This window comes from Siniperca chuatsi, linkage group LG15 (genome assembly GCF_020085105.1).
Source record: "Siniperca chuatsi isolate FFG_IHB_CAS linkage group LG15, ASM2008510v1, whole genome shotgun sequence".
In the NCBI taxonomy this organism is placed as follows: Eukaryota; Metazoa; Chordata; class Actinopteri; order Centrarchiformes; family Sinipercidae; genus Siniperca; species Siniperca chuatsi.
In genome coordinates this window covers 19,200,699-19,222,320 of record NC_058056.1, presented here as the reverse complement: position 1 = coordinate 19,222,320, position 21,622 = coordinate 19,200,699, and the positions used below count along the sequence as shown (strand labels likewise).

At 41.2% G+C, this 21,622-nt stretch overlaps 1 protein-coding gene across 7 annotated transcripts in view; it reads right to left on the bottom strand.

Moving 5' to 3' along the window:
* pcnt (pericentrin) overlaps positions 1–21,067 on the bottom strand; it is a 38,671-nt gene extending 17,604 nt beyond the window's left edge. For 3 of the 7 annotated variants that reach the window (XM_044167266.1, XM_044167267.1, XM_044167268.1), the window contains exons 1-31: positions 20,867–21,067; positions 19,701–19,730; positions 17,263–17,442; positions 16,609–16,752; positions 15,418–15,567; positions 14,378–15,294; positions 13,925–14,284; positions 13,038–13,446; positions 12,413–12,829; positions 12,095–12,313; positions 11,615–11,710; positions 11,328–11,471; positions 10,633–10,888; positions 10,340–10,419; positions 9,892–10,189; positions 9,496–9,596; positions 9,234–9,345; positions 8,830–8,956; positions 8,438–8,557; positions 8,265–8,343; positions 7,534–7,645; positions 6,155–6,195; positions 5,930–6,064; positions 5,537–5,783; positions 5,247–5,394; positions 4,307–4,760; positions 3,966–4,163; positions 3,724–3,795; positions 2,886–2,990; positions 2,440–2,592; positions 1,568–1,714 (exon numbers count right to left, since the gene is read on the bottom strand). In XM_044167266.1, the coding sequence (XP_044023201.1) occupies positions 1,568–1,714; positions 2,440–2,592; positions 2,886–2,990; positions 3,724–3,795; positions 3,966–4,163; positions 4,307–4,760; positions 5,247–5,394; positions 5,537–5,783; positions 5,930–6,064; positions 6,155–6,195; positions 7,534–7,645; positions 8,265–8,343; positions 8,438–8,557; positions 8,830–8,956; positions 9,234–9,345; positions 9,496–9,596; positions 9,892–10,189; positions 10,340–10,419; positions 10,633–10,888; positions 11,328–11,471; positions 11,615–11,710; positions 12,095–12,313; positions 12,413–12,829; positions 13,038–13,446; positions 13,925–14,284; positions 14,378–15,294; positions 15,418–15,567; positions 16,609–16,752; positions 17,263–17,442; positions 19,701–19,730; positions 20,867–20,914 (6,099 nt within the window). In that variant the 5' untranslated portion in view covers positions 20,915–21,067. The remainder of the gene's footprint in view (positions 1–1,567; positions 1,715–2,439; positions 2,593–2,885; positions 2,991–3,723; positions 3,796–3,965; positions 4,164–4,306; positions 4,761–5,246; positions 5,395–5,536; positions 5,784–5,929; positions 6,065–6,154; positions 6,196–7,533; positions 7,646–8,264; positions 8,344–8,437; positions 8,558–8,829; positions 8,957–9,233; positions 9,346–9,495; positions 9,597–9,891; positions 10,190–10,339; positions 10,420–10,632; positions 10,889–11,327; positions 11,472–11,614; positions 11,711–12,094; positions 12,314–12,412; positions 12,830–13,037; positions 13,447–13,924; positions 14,285–14,377; positions 15,295–15,417; positions 15,568–16,608; positions 16,753–17,262; positions 17,443–19,700; positions 19,731–20,866) is intronic. The other 4 variants (XM_044167269.1, XM_044167272.1, XM_044167271.1 and 1 more) reach the window with 2 other exon arrangements.
* Between the last annotated feature and the right edge of the window lie 555 nt (positions 21,068–21,622).

Below are 21,622 nucleotides of genomic sequence, written 5' to 3'. Positions count from 1 at the left end.
TTCTACCAACACTTAACACAAACCTGTTAACTGCTCTTCTCCCACCTGTGCTATGACCTGTTCAAAAATTACCCATGTGTGCAACTGAGAGTTCAAACTAAAATGAATCAAATGAACATCTCAAAGACTGGCTCACTGCCAGCTCATTCTGCTTGTTCAAAAAGCATCACAGTCTTTGTCACAAAAGAAATAACAAAATCACATGACCACCAACATCCTATCAGTGCCAAGAGCATGACAAAAGCAGAAGGCATGTTGTGTATTCAAAAGCAAATCAAAACCAGATGTTGACTCTCAGAGAAATTCCCCTTATCCAGAGACGACAACCAGTACCATTACCCAAAATACATTCAATAAACCCGCTATGAGACAAAAAACACATTCCTCTTACTATAAAACCAGCCTATAAAGCATACAAACAAACACACTGACAACAGGCATACTTAGCAGAAGTACTGCAGTTAAGTGCCAGGTTAATGTGGGATTGAGGTGAGCCAACTTCTGGATTCACTGCCGAGTGCACTCTCTTGCCTTTATCAGTTTTCTTCCAGGTCTGCAGTCACTTTTCTTACCTTTTCGTTCCTCAACTCCTTCATTCTCTCCCTCTCCTTTCACCACGTCTTCCCTCTTTTTCCCTCTCCCCCCATCAAACACATCTCATGCAGCGACCTGCCTCAACAAAACAATGCTGTTGCCCTGACAACAGCAGCCTCCCAACCTCTCTTAAGCTTCTCTTTGCGAATCTCTTAGGGTATCGTGTGTGTGTGTGTGTGTGTGTGTGTGTGTGTGTGTGTGTGTGTGTGTGTGTGTGTGTGTGTGTGTGTGTGTGTGTGTGTGTGTGTGTATTAAGAGCCAAGCCGAGCAGGTGCCATATTTATGCTGATCGTGCCAACAAGAATTATTATGGATTTACAGAATTAGGAAAAGGGCATGGGACTGCAGAAATCACATTTATTTATGAAGTGAGTCCTATGCAGTCAAAAACTGTATTTTTTGGAAACAGAAATTTAGGCTTTATGGGGTATAACGACTACGTTGTTAGTAGCCAAGGGGATAGTAAACGATTAACATAGAAGTTTCAGTATACTTCACATCTCCACAACAACCAACTGACAAAATAAAACTTTGCCCCAATGACGTCTAACAGGACAGGCAGTATATAATCAAAAATTAACAAAGAGATTGAATGCATGTTGCTATCCTCTCTCTCTCTCCCCCTCTCTCTCCCCCTCTCTCTCCCCCTCTCTCCCTCTCCATCACATAAGATGAAGAAATGCAGCAAATTGAGAAACTGGATTGAGGGAATTTTAGGCATTTTTGCTTGAAACATTACTGAAAAGATTAACTATCAAAATTCTTTAGAATAGAGATCATTTTTCTGTTGATTGACTAATCGATTAATCAACTAATCATTTCGGTTCTACTGCGCACCTTCAACCAAGAGAGCATGACCACATGACACACACAAGATTGAGATTATCATATCAATGACTCACCACACTAATCTGGTGTGTGTGTGTGTGTGTGTGTGTGTGTGTGTGTGTGTGTATGTGTGTGTGTCTAGTACCTGGGTCACCACAGCATCTAGCTGCTGCAGTTGGGCAGTGAGCTGGCTCATTTTGCCTGTGTAGCTCCGCTCCTTCTCCTCCTGTTCAGATGTGTAGCTCCGCCTCAGGTCCTCAAACTCAGCCTGCTTCTGCTCTTCAAACTCCGTCTTCAAAGAAAGCAGTGATGTTGGTACATCAATTAAAAAATGCAGATTGCCATCTTAAAAAGCTGCAGTATAGTGTAGGTTTATTTGTTCCTCAGCTAAAGAGATCTCTGACCATGTCTCTCACTGGCTTATGGCTGACTACTGGCTTGCAGATTTCAGATGGTCAAATGCCAAATGTCTGGGGGAAAAAAGTACCTTCAGTCTTAAAACCTTCTGCATCAGAGGATAAAAAGCTTAGATCCATCCCATTTAGCCACTATTCAGATGGCAGCAACACAAACACATGCACAACCCAGCAGCACACAGATTCAGAGAACAGAGAGACAAGAACACTTCTACATATATGATGGTGGGATTATGTGGAAACTGGGTTTGAATAAAGCTCCAGTGGGACAGAGTCCAAGAGAAAGAGCTATCCCTAGGAATGAACTGGTGCAGCTGGAGCTTAGAGAGGGCAATGCCACAACACACACACACACACTACAGCTCTCAATAATCCAGAGCTATTATATAATGATGGCTCAAACAGGCACTCCGAGTCAAATAAATACGCAACTTAAAATAAACTGAGAAACATAATCTTATTTTTCACATGAAATGAATGATTATATGCAGGCAACATGGCTTCCTCAAAGGTGTACAAATATTAAAGCTCTTCAGCCAAAGGATGCCTCAAAGCTATCCACATATTTTTCCTCATCACTCCCAGGTATCTCCTCTTTTACCTTCAGTTGATTAATCCTGTCCTGCAGTCTCTCCTCTGATTGGACTTTGAGGAGCTCCACCTCTTCTAGGAAGTGCTGACGTTGCCTTGATGACTCCTCTTCAAGCTCCCTGCGACATGCTTCCAATTCTCGCGCAGAGACACCCCTCAACTCCTACAGCAGACATGTATTTGTTTCATACCACAATATCCAGTTGGTCAAATGCTCACATTCATATAGAGTTTCTCAGAAAAAATCCAAATAAATACTGTGCCTCTACACACAAATGCACCATTATAAAGGATGAACAATAACTGTGTAATCCCCTCTCTAATGGGCTTTAAGAGAGACAAGAACTCCACTGAAAACCATTAAACAACTTGCCAGGCAGAGCATTGGATGTTAACTCACCCTGTAAAAGACAGATTCACACACACACACACACACACACACACACACACACACACCTGTAGCTGGAGTTGGTGCTGTTCGCTGAGTTGCTCCTTCTCATCAGTGTAGGTATGCGAGAGCTCCTGAAGAGCAGTGCCGTGTTGTTGCTCTAGTTCTAAAACCTGAGAAAACAACGCAAAGACAAATCAAATCTTGCTGACCATTAAAACAACATCAAACTGGAAAAAGCAAGAGTGAAAAAAATCAACATAAACCATTGTGGAGGTATTTTGTGCATGTCCAGAACACTTTACTAGATAATTTCATCAATTTTGTTTTGTTATGATAGGAGTAATCGATTTACAATTCAGTAACTAGTAACAACATAACTAAGATTCACTTTCAAGGAAATGTATTTACGCCAGCAAAGGGGATTGCAATATGGATAAAATGCTCTTTCACAGATGAGGTGTAATGTCATTGTGATGTAATGTGACATTATTTTATATTGCATTAGCAATAGTGATACATTTTGAAAAAAATCAATTGAAAAACAACTTATCGATACAATAACCTGACAGGTGTTTTTGATAAATCCAGGGAATTAAATACCCACCAATTTAAAGTACTTCTACACACTGATGCAAACATCCTAAAAATCCAATATAGTGCTTTGAGATTTGCAGCATTGCCTACAAAAGGTCAAATACAACCAGAGATTTACAGTATATTGTGTCATGGTATATAGTGTCATATTGCCCAGCCCTACAGCTTACAATCTTCTCTGTCTTATTTGGCCACGTTCAGATTGCATCAACAACATTATAACCAGTGTGCTTATGAGAAGACACTTAAAATTTTGGCTTTTTAAGAGATTAGAAAATCAAAGTAATGTAAGGATAACTGTGCAAGTACCTGCTTTTTAAGGGTCTCCAGGGCTTTGCAGTGTTCAGTATCTAAGGCCTCTTTTTGAGCAGCCAGCTCAGTCTGTAAGAACAAATCGTGACAAAAAAACCAAACAAAACAAAACCATTATTTTGATAAAAGTCGACTGTAGAAGTTGTCAATTATCTGTATTTTTGCTTATTGTTTTAATTATAAATTTGATTGATGACCATATACCAGATGATAGCCAGAGGTCCATCTTTATGCCTCACCTTGTGAACGTGGCTGAGCTCTGCTGCCATGGCACTAAACTTCTCTATGTGCACCTGAGCCAGCTCTTTCCTCAGCTCCTCCCTGATGGACAGCTGCTCTGCAGCATGGCACTCCATCATCTGCCTATGTTCTGACTTCTGGCGATTCAGGTCTTGACGATGTCTCTCTTCAAGGTGCACCCTTTCATCACGCAGTGACTGATTAAAAAGACAATGTCATTCAAAAGTACTTATAAACTGAGAAACCTTTAATAAGGGCAGTATTGTGTACTTCTGGAGAATTTCAAACATTGCCCACATAAGGCTTGGCATTGTTCTGTTAAGAATTGACTTGTCCTTACTTGCACTTCCTTCAGGTATGTGGCCTCCAAAGTGTCCATATTACCCAGCATCCTCTTTTCCAGTTCATCCCTCTCTTCCTGGTGTTTGCGAGCTAACTCAGCCTCTAAAGCCTCCAGCTGAGCCTGGTTGGTCTCCTGAAAGAGGGCCTCTAGACATTCAAGGTCTGCCTTTCGTTTGGAATTGAGGGCTGCTTCCAAGGCAACAAGCTCGGCATTGTGTTTGGATTCAAACTCAACGGCCATAGCTGCAAGCAGATCTCTGTGACGGGCACTGAGAGAATCTAGTTGTGCTTTGTGTTTGGCTTCAAGTGTGTCCATCTCCTGGGAGTGTTTGTTCAGTAGTGTTGCTCTCTCATGTTCCAGCTCAGTTTGATGTTTGTTCTTTAGCTCTGCCAGAGAGATTTCATATTTTTGGGCCAAATTCTGATCCAACACTGCTTTTTCCTCTTGGAAGCTGAATACACAGACAAAATAAAAGTACCCCAAATCATTAAAAACAAAGCATTTTCAAGGGTCCTCAAGATGAAACTGTTTTTGTTGTGATTTAAGGAAAAACACAAAAGTCCCCAGTGACTTGGGGTAGTGCATAGCGTTCAGTTTTCAGACCATGATAGCAGCACTGTAGCAGAAATTTTGGCATGTACGATAAATGTCACAACAAGTTGTAAAACAGTCTATTTTTCTATAGTTTATAATTACCTATAGTGCTAAAGCAATTAGACTAATAATTCATCTACAATCAATTTAAAATCAGTTAATCATTTCTCAAACATGAGATTTGCTGATTTCCTCTGTTTTATTGTAAATTGAATACCTTTGTCACAAAAACAACCAATATGAAGATGCCATTTTGGAAATTGTAAAGGGCATCTTCATTTTTTTATTATATAAAATGTAAAAATAATCAAAAGAAATAGATTGAGTATATAATATAGCTCACCTCTCTTGGGCTTGGCGTAGCCGCTCCTCACCCTGTGCCTGGAGCGCAGTGAGCTCCTTGATTTCTTTTGCCATGCAGCTCTTTGCCCTGTGCAGCTCACTGTCATACTCGGCCTCCAGTCTCTGCCTCACTTTTAGGACCTGTGGGCCTAAAAGACAAACAACATGTCACAAGCTGATGGAGAACCACTACTTAAATGTATTCCATTTTCAAAACTTCGGATCTGGCTGGAAGCTATAATGAAATGACATTCTACTGACAACTCATGAGTGTCTTTCAAAAATTCTTACTCTCATCGTTGTCCAGTGCAGCCTGTAGAGACTTTAACTTCTCCTCTTCCTCGTGAAGTGCTTTTTCAAGGCGTGTCCTCTCCTTCTCCATCTCTCTGTCAAGGTCTGACCTCAGGGCAGAAAGCTCAGCTTCATGCTTCTCTTGGAGCTCTTCTCTCAGCCTCTTCATCTCCCCTTGCACACGCTCCCTCTCCTGTTTCAGAGCTTCCTCAAGATGAACGTGCTCCCGAGCAAACTCCTGCTTCAACTGTAGGGCGTTGGCAGGAACACATATATAAGTAACATGGTTTGAAATTCCCATATTGTATCATTAAATCTGTGTTTCGCTCAAAATATCATTGGATTTTTTTTTTTTTACCTTTCTAGTATGCAGGCTTATATACAAGTGTGTACCTTTTGTTTGTTCCTTTGCATTTCTGCATCATGTTGTTTACTCAAGGTAGCCAGTCTGTTCTCCAAGGTGTGGATAATGGTCATCCTTGTCTGCAGCTCCTCAGTGTGACACCACATCTCCTGTTCCACTTCCACCTAATTAAAAATCACAATAATCTTGCATTATATGGCCCATAAACTCAATTTGTAATGTGTTGTATAGATCATCTGATTATCTTGTCTCACCTCAACCTGCCTTGCAGCCTCCAAACGAACTCTGGCAAGCTCTGCAACACAGGATATTTGAGTTGTTATTTAGAGAAGTGTACTGGTGCCAATTTTTAAGAACAAGGGAGATGTGCAGAGCTGTGGCAACTACAGAGGAATAAAGCCGATGAGCCACACAATGAAGTTGTGGGAAAGAGTAGTGGAAGCTAGGCTAAGGGCAGAGGTGAGCATTTGTGAGCAGCAATATGGTTTCGTGCCTAGAAAGAGTACAACAGATGCAATATTTGCTTTGAGGATGCTGATGGAGAAGTACAGAGAAGGTCATAGGGAGTTGCATTGTGTCTTCGTAGATTTAGAGAAAGCATATGACAGGGTGCCGAGAGAGGAGTTGTGGTATTGTATGAGGAAGTCTGGAGTGGCAGAGAAGTATCTTAGAGTGGTGCAGGACACGTATGAGAGCTGTAAGACCGTGGTGAGGTGTGCTGTAGGTGTGACAGAGGAGTTCAAGGCGGAGGTGGGTTTGCATCAAGGATCGGCTCTGAGCCCCTTCTTGTTTGCTCTGGTGATGGACAGGCTGACAGATGAGGTTAGACAGGAATCTCCATAGACTATGATGTTTGCGGATGACAGTGTGATTTGTAGTGAGAGCAGGGAGCAGGTGGAGGAAAATCTAGAGAGATAGAGGTCTGCTCTGGAAAACAGAGGAATGAAGCTTAGCTGCAGTAAGACAGAATACATGTGTGTCAATGAGAGGGACCCAGGTGGAACTGTGAGGTTACAGGGAGCAGAGGTGAAGAAGGTGCAGGACTTTAAGTACTTAGGGTCAACGGTTCAGAGCAATGGAGACTGTGGAAAAGAGGTGAAGAGGCGAGTGCAAGCAGGTTGGAACGGGTGGAGAAAAGTGTCAGGTGTGTTGTGTGATAAAAGAGTATCAGCAAGAATGAAAGGAAAGGTGTTCAAGACGGTGGTGAGACCAGTGATGTTGTACAGCTTAGAGACAGTGGCACTGAAGAAAATACAAGAGGCAGAGCTGGAGGTAGCAGAGCTTAAGATGTTGAGGTTCTCTTTGGGAGTGACGAGGATGGACAGGTTCAGGAATAAGTACATCAGAGGGACAGTTCATGTTAGATGTTTTGGAGATAAAGTCAGAGAGGCCAGATTGAGGTGGTTTGGACATGTTCAGAGGAGAGACTGTGAATATATTGGTAGAAGGATGCTGAGGTTGGAGCTGCCAGGCAGGAGGTCTAGAGGAAGACCAAAGAGGAGATTTATGGATGTAGTGAGAGAGGACATGAAGTTAATTGGTGTGAGTGAAGAGGATGCAGAGGACAGAGTTAGATGGAGGCAAATTCTTAATTTTAAATGGTATACGTTTGTATTTTGTGTGTGTGAAGTACCTTGTAAGTGACGTTCAGAAAGTTTGGCTCTGAGTTGCTCCAGGTCCAGGGCATGCTGAGACTTCATCTCCTGCAGCTCTTCATAGTAGTGGTCAGTGAGGTCTGAGTGCACCTAATGTACAAGTAATGATATCCATCAGAACTGCTTGTTGGACGGTCAAATAGCTTTGGATACCTCCTCCGTCCACATCTTTCCGACATTGGATTAGGGGGCACTTGCCATTTGGAACATCCATAAACACTGATTTCCACCATGGTCGGACATCATGTCTTATGAACTAGTTCTGAACGAGCATAACATGACCCAAAGGTTACTGTGTGCCAAGAACCTCTCTCATATTAGCTTCTTTTCAGTTTTTATGGAAATGGAGGCATTAAAGATTGACGAGTTTGTGTCTGATCTGTTGCAGCACTTCCTTAAAGGAAAGAGCCATAGAAGATCGTAGATTGACAAGCTCTATTGCGTGTTTCTCCTCCAGCTGAAGGCACAAACTGTCAAATACTTCCTTGTACAAATGTATGTATACAAATGTATGTATACATACAAATGTATGTACAAAATAAGGAACTCTATTGTTTTGTGAAACCTCAGCTGGAGAATTTGTAGAGATTCTATTAAGCAACTTTGACAGTGGCAAATTTCAAAGCACTCAATACCACACCTTTATCTAGCATCAGCAGGTCTTCAAAATGTCTTACACAATTAATTTCCTCACATAGTGTGTGCGCACCTTGTGTTTCTCCAGTTTGAGGCCAGTATCAGAAAGCACATGATCTTTTTCCTCTTCAGCTTGGCCTTGAGATATGAAACTGAAACAGAGATCAAAGGCACGGATATCAAAAATAATTGGATCCAAGTTTGTAGTACATGTATCTGGTCTTGCATATAGACCTACTGGCATACCTGTCATCTGTGGTTTTAAGCACAGACTCCTCCAAGGCACCTTCCACCAGTCTCAGCTGGAGCAGAGTAATTTCCTCTCTGTAGTTTTCCTCTGTTACCCGCAATCGCTGCTCAAAATACCTAAAGGATGATGAAGGTAAAATGTATAATTTGCATGGGGTCAGTGAAAGGGTAGGAAGAGGAAATTTGACAGATAACTGACAATTGTAGACTGTGGTTGTTTATCACTAATGTGGTTTGCACAGAATGCCTTGTATTGGCCAGAGTTTGAGCATCAGTTTTTATTCTAAACACCACATTTCAAACATTGACAAACAATGGAGGTTAAGACCTTTGTGAGAATAAATGCATCAATATTGTGTGTGTCTATGTGGCTGTTTGAGTTCTCATACCTCCTCAGGCTTTCAAGCTCAGCCTCATTCTGCTCTTTGATTTCCTGTTTTTGTTCATTAAACTCTGTCTTTAGGCGCTCAATGTCATCCACACGAGATGAGCGAGCGAGCAGCTGCTCCTTCAGCTCTGTGAGAAAGTAAGGTGGACAACAAAGACAGAAAAAGGAACTGTAACTGGAAATACACACATGCAGTGGACGTCTGAGAGTACGGTTTTTCAGGTTCTCTTTTCCTCGGTGTGTCATATTACTTGACAGACAACAGCTATTGTTAATAAAGCAACATGTTTTCTAAACCTTTTACTTGGTCAGCGTTTAATATTTTAAGTGTGAGTATCTAAATAAATGCAATAGATTAAAGTGCAGCATTGTCTAGCACATGTCAGACTGGTGTATCAATCTCACCTCCCAACTCTTGGCGACTAGTCCTCATGCTCTCCAGCTGAGTCCACAACTGACCTACTTCTTGTTCTGAGCTCTGTTTTAGCAAAGTCTTCTCCTCCTGTAGGCGCAAAACCTGTTTCACAGAGAGGAAAATTATTATTTTATAGACTGGTGCTAGCTAAATGAGTGAAGTGAGTTTCATTAATTAAAGCGAGAGTCTGTGTACTGAAATGAGAAATGAATGGCAACTTAACTAGATGTTAATGAGTTTGAGTGAACTCACTTCTTGCTGCAGTTGCAGTTCCTTCTCCTCTAGGTGGAGTGCTTGCTGCTCTTTCTCCTGCAGCACTGCTTTATGACTAGAAACCAACTCCTCGAGAGCACCTAAGCAGCATTTACAACAGAGTCAGCAAAGCAATAACAATTTATAAACTAGAACACAAAATACATGGAATATGAGTCAAACATTTGCATAATTCATGCTGGTACAAAGCTCTAATATTGGCAGACAGAAATTAGGTCATCTTCAAAATCATCAGTCAGTCAGCATGATTGTCTATTGTATGTATTGTTGTTTTAACATAATGAATTTAGAGGATTGTGAAGCCTTAGTGGAAGTATGCACTCTGAGTGAGGAATGGAAAGGAGGCTGAAAGGATTGTAGAATGATGTAACTCACGAGCAGCAGCATCTCTGTCAGACCAGGCTTGTTTCAGCTCCTCCTCTAGTTTCTGGTTCTGCTCCTTACTGGAGGTCTGGAGGTTCTCCAGCCTGGCTCCCAACTCCAGCAGCTCTGACTGGGTCTGGGACAGAGCTGCCTGGGCTTCAGTTAGAGCTTTATTGGTCTGGGTGAGGGAGGCCTGGGTACTGGCGAGTTCTGTCTGGGTGGCAGTAAGGCTGTTCTGGGTCTCTGAGAGAGATGTTTGGAGGATTGACTTGGTGCTCTCAGTGTCCATATCCCACTGTGACCTTAGAGCCTGAGAAAAAGAACAACAAGATGAACTGAATTATTAAAATAAATAAATATGGCATAATTTCCAAAATATGCAACGAAATGGCAGAACAGATGTTTAAATAGTTTCAATTAGGCTTTCAACGTTTGTTTAACAATTGTTATAAAGCTTGACCTGTATCTCTTTGGCCTGCTTTTCCTCCATGGCAGCTCTCTCCTGAGCAACAGACATCTCCCACTGCTGCTTCAACTCATCTGAACATACATAACAAAAGAAAAGATTCACCCATCTCAACAAATGTGAAGGTTACATCTGTCATTGTGCTCTACTTTGTCCTGAACAAGCTTCTAAAGAATGAGGGTAACTCACCCACATCCATAAAAGGTACACATTTTGAGTGCACCCAAGGGCAAACATGAAAAAGAACACTGACTGAACAACTAAAAAGCACTCGATTCTGCACTCACTTATATCTTGTTGGTGCAGTTCATGCAGTCTCTCCTGCTGCTCCAGGTTCTGCTGTCTGATCTGGTCCAGTTCTAACTGATGCTGGGTCAGCAGGAGGGCACTTTCCTGGGAAAATGTCTCCCTCAGAGATGCCTTGACCTTGGTGAGAGCTGATTCCTGCTCCTGCTGCAAGTTTACCTGGTAGTGCTCCAGCTGGGACATGTGGACATTGGTCAGGCTCAGACGCAAGGCTTCAAGCTCTACAGTCTTTTGGACCTAAAGGAAATGAAAGCAAAAAGGTATGGCGTGTCTGAGAATTTTTCCTGAGTCTAGTAGTGACTGCATGTTGGGGAGAAACAAAAAAGATGGTTGTGTGTTATATATACATTTTAGGCATTCAGCTGACATAGTTATCCTCCATACTAAATTATAACTGGTGCAAAGCAGGAAAATATTAAATGCCTAAATCTTCAAAGTTACTAAATACCAGTATTAAGCACTACTAAGGAGTACAAGTCATTGTAACTGACAAAAATCCATTGACTATGAAATGGTTATGTAAGGGAGGAAAAAAACTAAGGGAGACAGATAGAAGTGATATTTTGCAGCATGCTGTGGCTGATGATGTTACTGTGTGTGTATATGTGTGTGTGTGTGTGTGTGTGTGTGTGTGTGTGTGTGTGTGTGTGTGTGTGTAGATAGAGAGAAAGTATACCTGTGCCTGCTGCAGTTCAGCCTGGTGGGCAGCCTCCATGCTCTCCCTCAGCTCCAAGGACAGCTCTGTCCTCAATTGACTAAGCTCCTCATTGTGTTTGGCAGTCAGCTCTGAAACCATCCTCTCATGCTCACGCTCAGTCACCTGGAGGAAGACAGAATAGCAAACATGAGAAGCTGAAAAATAACATTGAAAAATAGCTAAATAATGCAAATAGTATAAAAATGTTACTGTGTCTTACTGAGAGTGAAAGGCTTGCTCAGGAGTATTCTTATTAATTCTGATACCTGTTTGATTAGGCTGATCTGTCTCTTCTGTTCTTCCTCCATAATGGCCTGTCTCTTCAGCAGTTCTGACTCCAGGTGAGTGTTCAAATCAGAAATCTAGGAATTTATGCAGATAAACATAAAAGGAAATTACAAGACTAGAAGGCACTCACACAAAGTTTAGCGCCACTAATGCTACACAATCCTCTTTTTATTTTAATGATGTTCATAACAAATATTTAATCTGAATCTTTATCAAATGAGAGACAACATGCAATACATGAAGTTGTGAAGTTTGACGTTGAGATATCCTGCTAACTAAATAAATAACTAAAATGAAGTAATCATGGGGCTGGCACCAGGAGTAAATAACAAACTCGGAGTTTTAAATAAAAGTCTGTTTTTTTTTTGTTCTTTTTTTTTTTTTTTAAACATTCCAACATTTAAAAATGAACGCCTAAATTAGTAAAATGAATGGCCATTGGAGTTTGTAAATCACACCTCTTGTTGATGTTTCTCCATCAGGGCTTTTATCTCCTGTTTGTGAGATGTCTTGAGCCTTTCTGTAGCCTCCTCAACAGCCACAACCTGCTTCTCCAGGAGAGCCTTCACCTCCTCCTCCCTCTCCCTCCTCTGCTCCTCCAGGTGATGCCTCACATCAAGGAGCTCTTTCTCCTTCTCCTGTCTCTCTTCCTCCCATTTCTCCCTCTCTTCAGCCAACTGTAAAAATGATTTTGTACTTTGTTGATCTCTTGACAGTAGGAATTCTAACAGATTTGCATTAAACATAGCAAATTAAATCTACTGTTATTATCTTACCTCAATATCCTTGGCTTTTAGCAGGTTCTCAAACTGTTCCAGTTCCTCCTCCAAGACTTGTTCCATTTTTATAATCTGTTCATCCATCTCCTTTTCTTTTCTCATGTGCTCCTCCCTCTCCTGCACTGCCTGAGCTTGGGCCTCCTCCAGGTTGGCCAGGTTTTGTCTCAAACAGAGGATTTGAGACTCCAGTTCACTCTTCTCTCTTTCAGCACTGTCAAGACAGCCCTGTCTGTTCTCCAGCTCTTTCTGCAATCTCTCCACCTCTGTTTGACCATTTAGAACCTGTGCACGAGTAGCTTCAAGATCCTTTAATGTTTCATCCAGCTCCATTGTCCTTTGACCTAGTAGGGCTGCTCTGCTTTTATGCATTGTTTTTGTCTCCTCTAGCTCCAACATGAGACGTTCACAATGAGCCTTGAGAAAGGAAGGGAAATTCCTTAAACTTTTTGTAAATTATACTCATTTTTCACATCAACTCATTGCGTCCTCCCTTTAAAGGCTTTTAGCACAAACATTACTGCTGCTGTAGAATATTATTCCATCTATCTAAATAAAATAACTGCATACAGAGACTAGCATGTTTACATTCCTATTAAGCCGTTAACACAAACCCACTTATTACCTGTAGTGTTTGCAGCTGGTTGTCATCTCTGAGCTCTGGGCTTTGTCTGGCAGAGTTTGAAGCCTGCTTTATCTCCCGCAGAGACAATACCAGCAGCTCCTGCTGTTTTTGATGAGACAGGAGTGCAGCCTCCTTCTCCTGCTCATTTTTTAGCTCCCCTACCAGTTTATCTTCCTCCTCTGATGGAGAGGTTGCTGGAACCAGCGGGGAGGTTTCAGCACCTTCCTTTCCCATCAACATTACAGCATTCTCCTTTTCTCTTTCTTCCATTATGGCACTGAGTTTGTTCTTCAGGTTGTCTTGTTCATGGGCTTTCAAGTTCATATCCTCCTCAACATGTCTCCTCTTCTCCTTCTCCTCTTCAAGTTCACATAGAGCCTGCCTGAGCTCTTCTGTTACTTGGGCCCACCTGAACATACAAATATAGTTTTAAAAAGTTAGTTAAGTGGATTCAAATTGTAGAATAGCTTTGAGCAACCAATAAAAAGTCACTTTGCATGAGATAATACATCTATTTATATTTTTTGATGAACTAACACTAGTAGATGAGTTTAACCCAAGTATATTCACTTTTATTTTAAACATGAATTTTAAGGTAACGTTCACAAAAAAAAAAATTCAGCTGGAGCTAGTTTGTGAAAAGCAGTGGCAAAAAAATGTACTGTGTTTTTTTTTGTTTTTAAAGAAACCAAGACTTTTTTATTTGAATATTAGGATGAAAAATTTCCCATCAAAATCAAACTTGGCACAGGCATACTGTAAGTGAAACTGAGCACCAAGAAATAATACATTTGTAATATACAAAAACACATAAGCTGAAAAAGTAATACAAAGAAACTTATCTTGAGAAAAAAAACCACATGCCCTAATTAACTTCATTACTGTACCTGCTCCTGGCCTCCTCCAGCTCTTCAGCACTCTTGATGACTTCCTCCCTTAACACATCCAAGTCCCTGTCCTTGAGAGCCAGCTCCTCACGGAGCTCCCCACACTGCTGATTCAGCAGCTCTTTTTCCAGGTCCGTCTCCTCAAACTGCTGCTTGGACAGTTTACTCATCTCCAGCTCGCCGGAAGTGGAGTTGTGAAGCCACTGAGATAGAGAGTGAGGGTTGGTATTATCAGCCACAAGGATGCCAGGGGAGCAGTGTGGGCTAGAACTGTTGTGGAGGCTGTCGGTTTCTTCGGGGAAACGGTTTGAAACTGACAACAGAGGTTCATCTCCCAACACTTCACTGTTCAGCTCAAAACTGTGAAGAGAAGGCACAGACTCAAATTAGGGGATTTAACTAGCCCATAAAAACAGAAACTCGCACACAGATAACAGTTAGCATTTCTCTAACCTGTAATCTGCAGAGATGTCCAGCTGATGGCAGTGTTCAAAGCTTTCATTGACCACTGAAGATTGTGAGTGTGCTACAGGAGCTGAAGACAAGTAGCGCTCCATTAGAGTATCCCCAGGTACTGATACATTCATGCTGTCCTGATCAGATCCACTTTCCAGATTGGCCTCATCAATACTAAAACTTTCATCACAACTAAAACCAGCTTTTGCTTGGTTCTTCCGATTCTTAGAAGCTTTGAGTCCTATGACCTCTTCCTCTCTGAACTTCAGTTCTTTCTCCCTCTCCTCCAACAGCTGCCTGACTCTCTCCACCTCCTCTCTGTGCTCCTCTTTTAGCCTCTGCATCTCCTCCTCCTGTCTTCGTTTTTCATCCTCAAGGCTCTGGAGACGAAGGGCAGAGCTGGCCACCTCCTCGCTAAATCTCATCTCTGCATCTTCTTCCTCCTGAAGCCTCTTTCTCAGCTCCAGCACTTCTCTGTTCAGCTTCTCCTTCTCCTCTTTGTACTGCTGCATCTCAAGGCACTGAGTTTGGACTAAGTTTAACTGGGTCTGGAGGTCTTGCAGCTGTGCCTCCCTTTCTTTTCGCTCTTCTTCCCTGCCTTTCTTCTCCTTCTCCAGTACAGAAAGCACATGTTGGTGTTTCTCCATCTCCTCCACTAGTTCAGCACATATGCGCTGGCTGTTCTCCCTTTCTTCTTCCAGCTCAGCCCTCAGTTTGTGCAGAATAGTGTCCGTCTCACTGTCAGTGTCTGTGCTGAAGTCTTCAACACTTGACTGGGTGCCAGGACCTGCACTCCCTGATGGTGCCTCCTTATGACTGATGTCTGCATCTTGGGAGCAATGGCCATGCTGTTGTTGAGTGTTGAGGACTTCAGTCCCTGTTTGACTTTTGATGCGCACAAACTCTAAACTGGTCTGTGTGAAAGACAATTCAGAGAATATAAAAGTTCAGTTGTCGTGCATATGAATAGTGAAGTGAATATCTTTAGGAAACAATAATCCCGAAGTGCAACAGATTTAGCTTTGAGTGGCATTTACCTGCTGGAGTTGTCTCTGTAGTGCCTGAATCTGTCCAGCAAGTGACTGTGCCTCCAGTTGTACCTGGTCTCTGCTGGCCAGGGCCTCCTGCAGGTTGGAGCTGAGCCTCGCAATTATCTCATTACGCTTCTCCACAGCCTGCTGTAACTGCTGCAAGTATAGTAAAAGTATGGGTCAATTTTATAAAGACAGACAGTCAAGTGCAGCACACTTTGAGAGTACAGCATGTGTTTCTACCTTAAGCAGTCCAAAGATTAAATAATAAAAAATAAACTAAAATAAATTTTCTTCAGTGGTCAGCCACAAAAAACAGACTAAACCACAGGCTACTTGAGCACCCAAAACTTTTAAAATTAAAATAGAAAATAAGACCAAGTTCCTTGTTGAAAAAAAAAAGAAATAAAAAAGACAATACTATTTGCCTACAGTATCAGAAGTATACTTTCAGAATGTACTGAATGTACCATGCAAAATGCTATGTGACACTATAGTCAAGCCAATTTGAGTTCTTGAATTCACATTACATAATTTTAGACATTGTACAACATTTCCACAACAGTGGAACAAAAAAAACAAACAAAACAAAAAACAGTTTAAACTCATTGCTCCACACATTGACATACATAATATAGATGAACTATGCTCTATTTTCAAATCACTGCAGGCAAGCAGCCATGCAAAAAAGCAGATAGTTACATTCCCCATGGCTTGGTGATGAAACAGAACAAAGACACACATCCTCTTAATCATACACACAGCAATTCCATAACAAGACTCCCATTGTCTTATTGGTAAACAAAGCATGAAGACAAATAAATCCATCTGACCAAACAAATCCAAATATACTGCATCATGGCATGTAAACAGGAACACTGATTTATATAATAGTTCCAAATCCACTTTGTGAATTTAGAGCCTAGGAATGCTAAGTAACGCATTCATGACGTTAAACCCATCTTTCTCTTTACTAGTCATATTGAGTCATACCCAAGCCCAGTTGAGAACAGCAACAATCAAATAAAGCCAAAAGGAACTACTTACAAGACAAACTTACTGAATTATGTCACACAAAAAACAGTGTTTTAGTTGCTTAAACATGAACTATGAAAAATGATATCGTACCCTAAAAAAAAGAAAAAAAAGAAGCAAGAATTTGATATCTGTAAATGTTTGATCATTGACTGCATATACCTTGAGCTGCTCTTTGCCAGTGAGTGCAACTAGCTCCTCTTCTCTAAAATCTTCCACTGGGGATGGGCTTTGCTTCAGGGTGGGAGGCTGATCCTTCTGTCGTTGGTTCTGCAGAACCGCTGATTTCTCTGTCTTCTGGGGTTCCTAAAGGATTAAATAGTTTCACAATTGAGTCAACCCCCCCACTTTGCCTGAAACAATGTAAAGAAAATGTCAGTGCAATCCATGTGCTAGAAATATGTACATCTAATGTTGTGTGTGAACTTTTCCTTTAAAAAGGCAGTAAATAGTGGCACAGTTAATCCTGGCCAGGTTGCTATGACAACATGCCCTACAGGCAACGTGATGGTTAGTGACCTATTTCTCTAATGTATGTTTACTGAGGAGGGGGCATGGACCACTTGTTAAAGCATACAGTAAGCAAACAAAATTAGACAGATGCTGGAGGTCAGGTAGTGTGACCCATGAATAGTCCGTAGTGATGCCATGCAATAAAGCAATTAGTGTGAGGAAAATGACCAGCGGTTTTAATTCAACCAAAAGTCTTATTTACATATCATTTATATTGATTTCCACACAAATCAGACTTCTTCAGTCTCCTTTGTAACTCTATAATTGATGCATGTCTGATAATCTCTGTGATCCGTGGTGTACCTCATCATAGTTGGTCTTGTTGTTCAGCTCTGTGTCACTGGCTGAAGAAAGAGCTGGTACTACGAGATGTTCTTGCGTTGCGCTGTCATTCTGCGAGACAGTCTGGCCCTTCCTCTTCTGCGTCTTTTTCGCCGCCCCCGCACCGTCGCTTTTCGCCCGCTTCTGTCGGAAGATAGCAAGCTGCGCAGGAAGGACAGTGAAAGGTAGATGGACACATAGGTCAAGACCACTGAGCACCACCAAACAATAAGCATGATGAAGCTCAGGGGTCAAGGGTGAGAGAGAACTAGAGTCCAGATTGATCTCTTCAGTTGAAAAATCAAAAAGTAATCAAAACATCATTCGGAAATCATTACACAAAGTATAAATACATGTGTACAAGTTGTTGATAGTCTCCGCTGTAGAAAAGAAAATAAGATTGGCAGCCCTTGTTTTGATGAATCAGAGTTGTGCAGCAAAAAAAAAAAAAGAAAAAAGAAAAAAAGAAAAGAAAAAATAGAAATCCCAAACTCACACCCAAAATAGACCACACCATAGCCTGACAAAGTATCCAAGTTCAAAATGAGGTGATGCTAAATATTCTCAAATCTCGAGAGAGCTGTATCAAACCCATGAGAAGTGCAGATTTGAGTGACACACATTGGACAACCTCTCAGCAGATCAGAAACAGCACAAGGTTAAAAGAAAAGGGAAAAAAGTACACGATCCATTTCAGTCACTTTGACTTTTGACTCATGCATGCAAAAAAAATGCAAAGTCAGAGAACCAAACTGGTTGACTGGAGCTTTTTGAAGCATCACAAAGTCCTCTCTGAAATCATGAAAGGAAAAAGAAAATAAAAATCAAGAATCTGAACCTGAGAAGTTAATTCACAATGAAAAACATCACCAATCAAGCCACGATATTTAGCTTGAATTCCAGAGGGACTGATTTGGTACAAATCCACCTCAGGATATCTCTCTTTGCAACACACTACTTTTTAGCTGTCTCTTTCTCTCAGCTGGTCTCTCTCTTCTTTAAGCAGCTTAAATCAGATTACAGCAGTTCACATTGTGACAGGGACCCTCATGAAGCCCTCCATCAATAACTGACTTCCTTTCTTGCTGGTGGTCAGACCTGCCAGTTCTTCCTTATCAGGGCAGTTGCGCTACCGTCCAAACGTAGATCTTGCAGTCTGTAGGCAACAGCACACTGTGCCAAACCTTTCATCCTAAAACTCCCTGCCACAGCCAACGTACAGTGCATCCACAAACTCTGGATAGGGGGATGGCATGTGTCTAGACTAAGGAAAGAGGGTGGAGACTGTGAGATGCATTCACATGGAGAGGAGGAGACAGAGCTCTGTGTGTGGCAAGTGGCATCAGAGTGTGCATGCTCAATTCAATTTGAGATTATATGGCCCTAGGAGAGCTACTTCTTGATTTGTGTGATGAGTCACATACAAGTGCATGACAACATTATGTGTGCATGTGCAGAAATATTTATTCTCATGACATGTTACATGCCTGGTCATAAAAACCACATTGTAGATTTGCTTTGTACTCCCATTTAGCGCCATGCAAGCTTTGCTTAAAAACAATAATTGCCTCAACTCCACAACACTTTAATCTCTTCCCACCTCACATTGTTCATCTGCTTTCGTACTCATTATCACTTAAAACCCCATCCTTGGTGTTCTTCCATCACCCTGTTTACCGCCTCCGCCTGCCACAACACACATCTCATCTCAGAAAGACACATTAGCCAGATGAGCTGTGTTTTGCCCAAGGCCGCTTCTGCACTACTGAGATGCTGACTAACCAACTGACTGGAGCTTATTGTGGCCACATCAGATGTTACTGGACTGCTGAATGCTGCTATTGTGTTTGACAACAGTGATTGTGAACACCAAGACTCCTCATGGCATTACATTTTTTTGTGTATGTTTGCATTTGTGTGTAATTTGTATATGTGCCGTGCTTAAAGTGGGGCTAATAAATCAGAGCTTTTTGATGCGCCAAATACAGTAAAGGCAACTGACAGCACTGCATTACCATAGCAACACCATTCATGTGAGATGCAAGCACAACATATTCAACCTTGCCAAATCTCATGGGTTCACTGCACCACCTAATGGCCTGCAACCAGCATAACAGCCTATGGAAGGTGCGTGGCTGTATTTGATATCGAAATTATTAATGCAAAATAGATTTCCTTTCAGGTTTACAGTCTTGATAATCTGCCTTGAGAGTCACTCTTTTAAGAACAGTGGGCTTAAACCTCAAAAGTTGACAGCAATCATAACATAGTGGAGAAAAGCAGAAGGAAGCCCTGATTGCCCACCCAAGAGAAACAAAACAAAAAGCAAGAAGACTGAAATCACAAAAGGAATAATGTTCACAAATCCACAATCCCATGACAAAGACAAATATCTGCCAGTCACCAGTTTCTATACTTACCGACTGGCTTCGTGGCATTTTGGAGGATTTCTGTCATAAGGAATATCAATGGTTCAGTTGCGTTATTTCCTAAGTAGTATCCATCATAGTACCATATTAACCTATCTTTCTATCTTTTAAACGAGTTCTACCATGAGCTGGTGGTGAACCACTACATTTAAGAAATGCAATTTATTAGCTACTCTGAACAGTTGACCTTAAACAACGTGGCCTGGTTGTCAATACAGGGCAGGCCATTCTTGATTATTGGCCCATTACTAATATGCCCTCCCACTGAAGTAAAAACAGCTGCTTGCCTTTTCTATTTTGGCAACACCACAGTAGCAATTTTCAGACTGGTGAAAAAAATACCATAGGGGATACTCTATTTCTTATGACCACCATACAGTCATCAGTTCTTGCAAGTGTCACTTAGATACAACTTAATACTACTTGTTTAAACAGCTGTGGGGAGCTAAAAAGAGCATGATAAGAATGGCCATCTAACAACTAACACTGGAATTCTGAAATAAGTCATTTTATTGTTTTCAAGGCTGAGACTGTGCCATATATTACACTTATAGACCCCTTTTATTAAGCCCATTTTATAGCTGTAAAATAGTGTCTTTATGTTGGTGAAAGTTGTAATGGCTGTTAAAAAATTTGCTTGTATACTGGGATGCAAAAAGCACGTTTTCTCCAAATGCAATTACTACATGAAAGAAAAAAATAACTCGAAAAATCGGATGCACCTGCAATGTGCCTTGACACAGCTCGAACATAACACCTTGAAATATGTAAACGAAAAATAAATTTTACAGATTAGAAACAAATTTCCCTCGTCCTTGTAAATAAGTGCATCTGTCGTCTCTGCTGGACTTCAAGGGTATACGAAGTGATTCAATTAATTAAGTTAGCCGAGTAAACTACTCCATAAATGTTATTGTTATATTTAGCTATGTACAACCTCAGCTAATGATCAACCCGCGGCATATGCGCGCCAAATGAGTAAAATTACGAGTGCCTGTGATTTAACGGGCAAATGGAATCTTAGCAACGAGAAACAAAACGTAGAATAATTTTAGAGGTGCGTATAGTTAGCAGTGGACAAACGCTATGACAAAAGAGTTAGCTAGCGTTAACTGCTAACATTCAGTATTAGCGTGCGTTAAATGTTAGCAACAAACCTTAGCTCTCCCAGCTTCCAGTTTCCTCTGCCGTTCATCTTCATCCATCTTTTGGTTTAAATAAAACCATAAAAAGTTTAGGACATAAGTCCTAATTCAACTAAAAAGCACAACAGACTTCTAGCATAAGTTAGCTAAAACAAAATCTTTGAGCTACCTTGAGACACAACTGTCAACAGATAATATTCAATATGGCCGCCAAGTCATTTCAACTCCGCCCTTATCGAGTTTCCCTGAATGAACGGACCAATCAAATCATTACGTTCCACGCCTTCAGCCAATGGAATTCGCGTCGCTTGAATATATTCCCGCATAACTAATACACCACCGCCGTTCTTGTACAGCACAGCTATAGCCAGCTTGTAGCCAATCAGGACAGGCTAATACATAATATGCGTCCACTCACTTCGATGTTTTTGAAAGTGAATGTACAGAATCCTCCACTGGCTGATGAGTTTCTATGGCAATGGAACAACCTAACTTATGACGACTAAGATATGGTTACAAAGAAGTATGTCTTACAAAACTGGGTCAAAAGGTTACCACCATTCAGATTACATTTGCTGAAACCATGACAACAATTGTAATCTTTTGTGTTATTTGTAGGTTACCTTTAATTAATACACCTATCTATCTAGTTATCTATGTATTTCTAGATTAAATCATCCCAGAATATATCCGAGCAGGACATTTCAGTTTATTTCCAGTGACTGAACCCCATTGGGTACTGTAGCCTGGCCTGTAGTCATGTTCTTT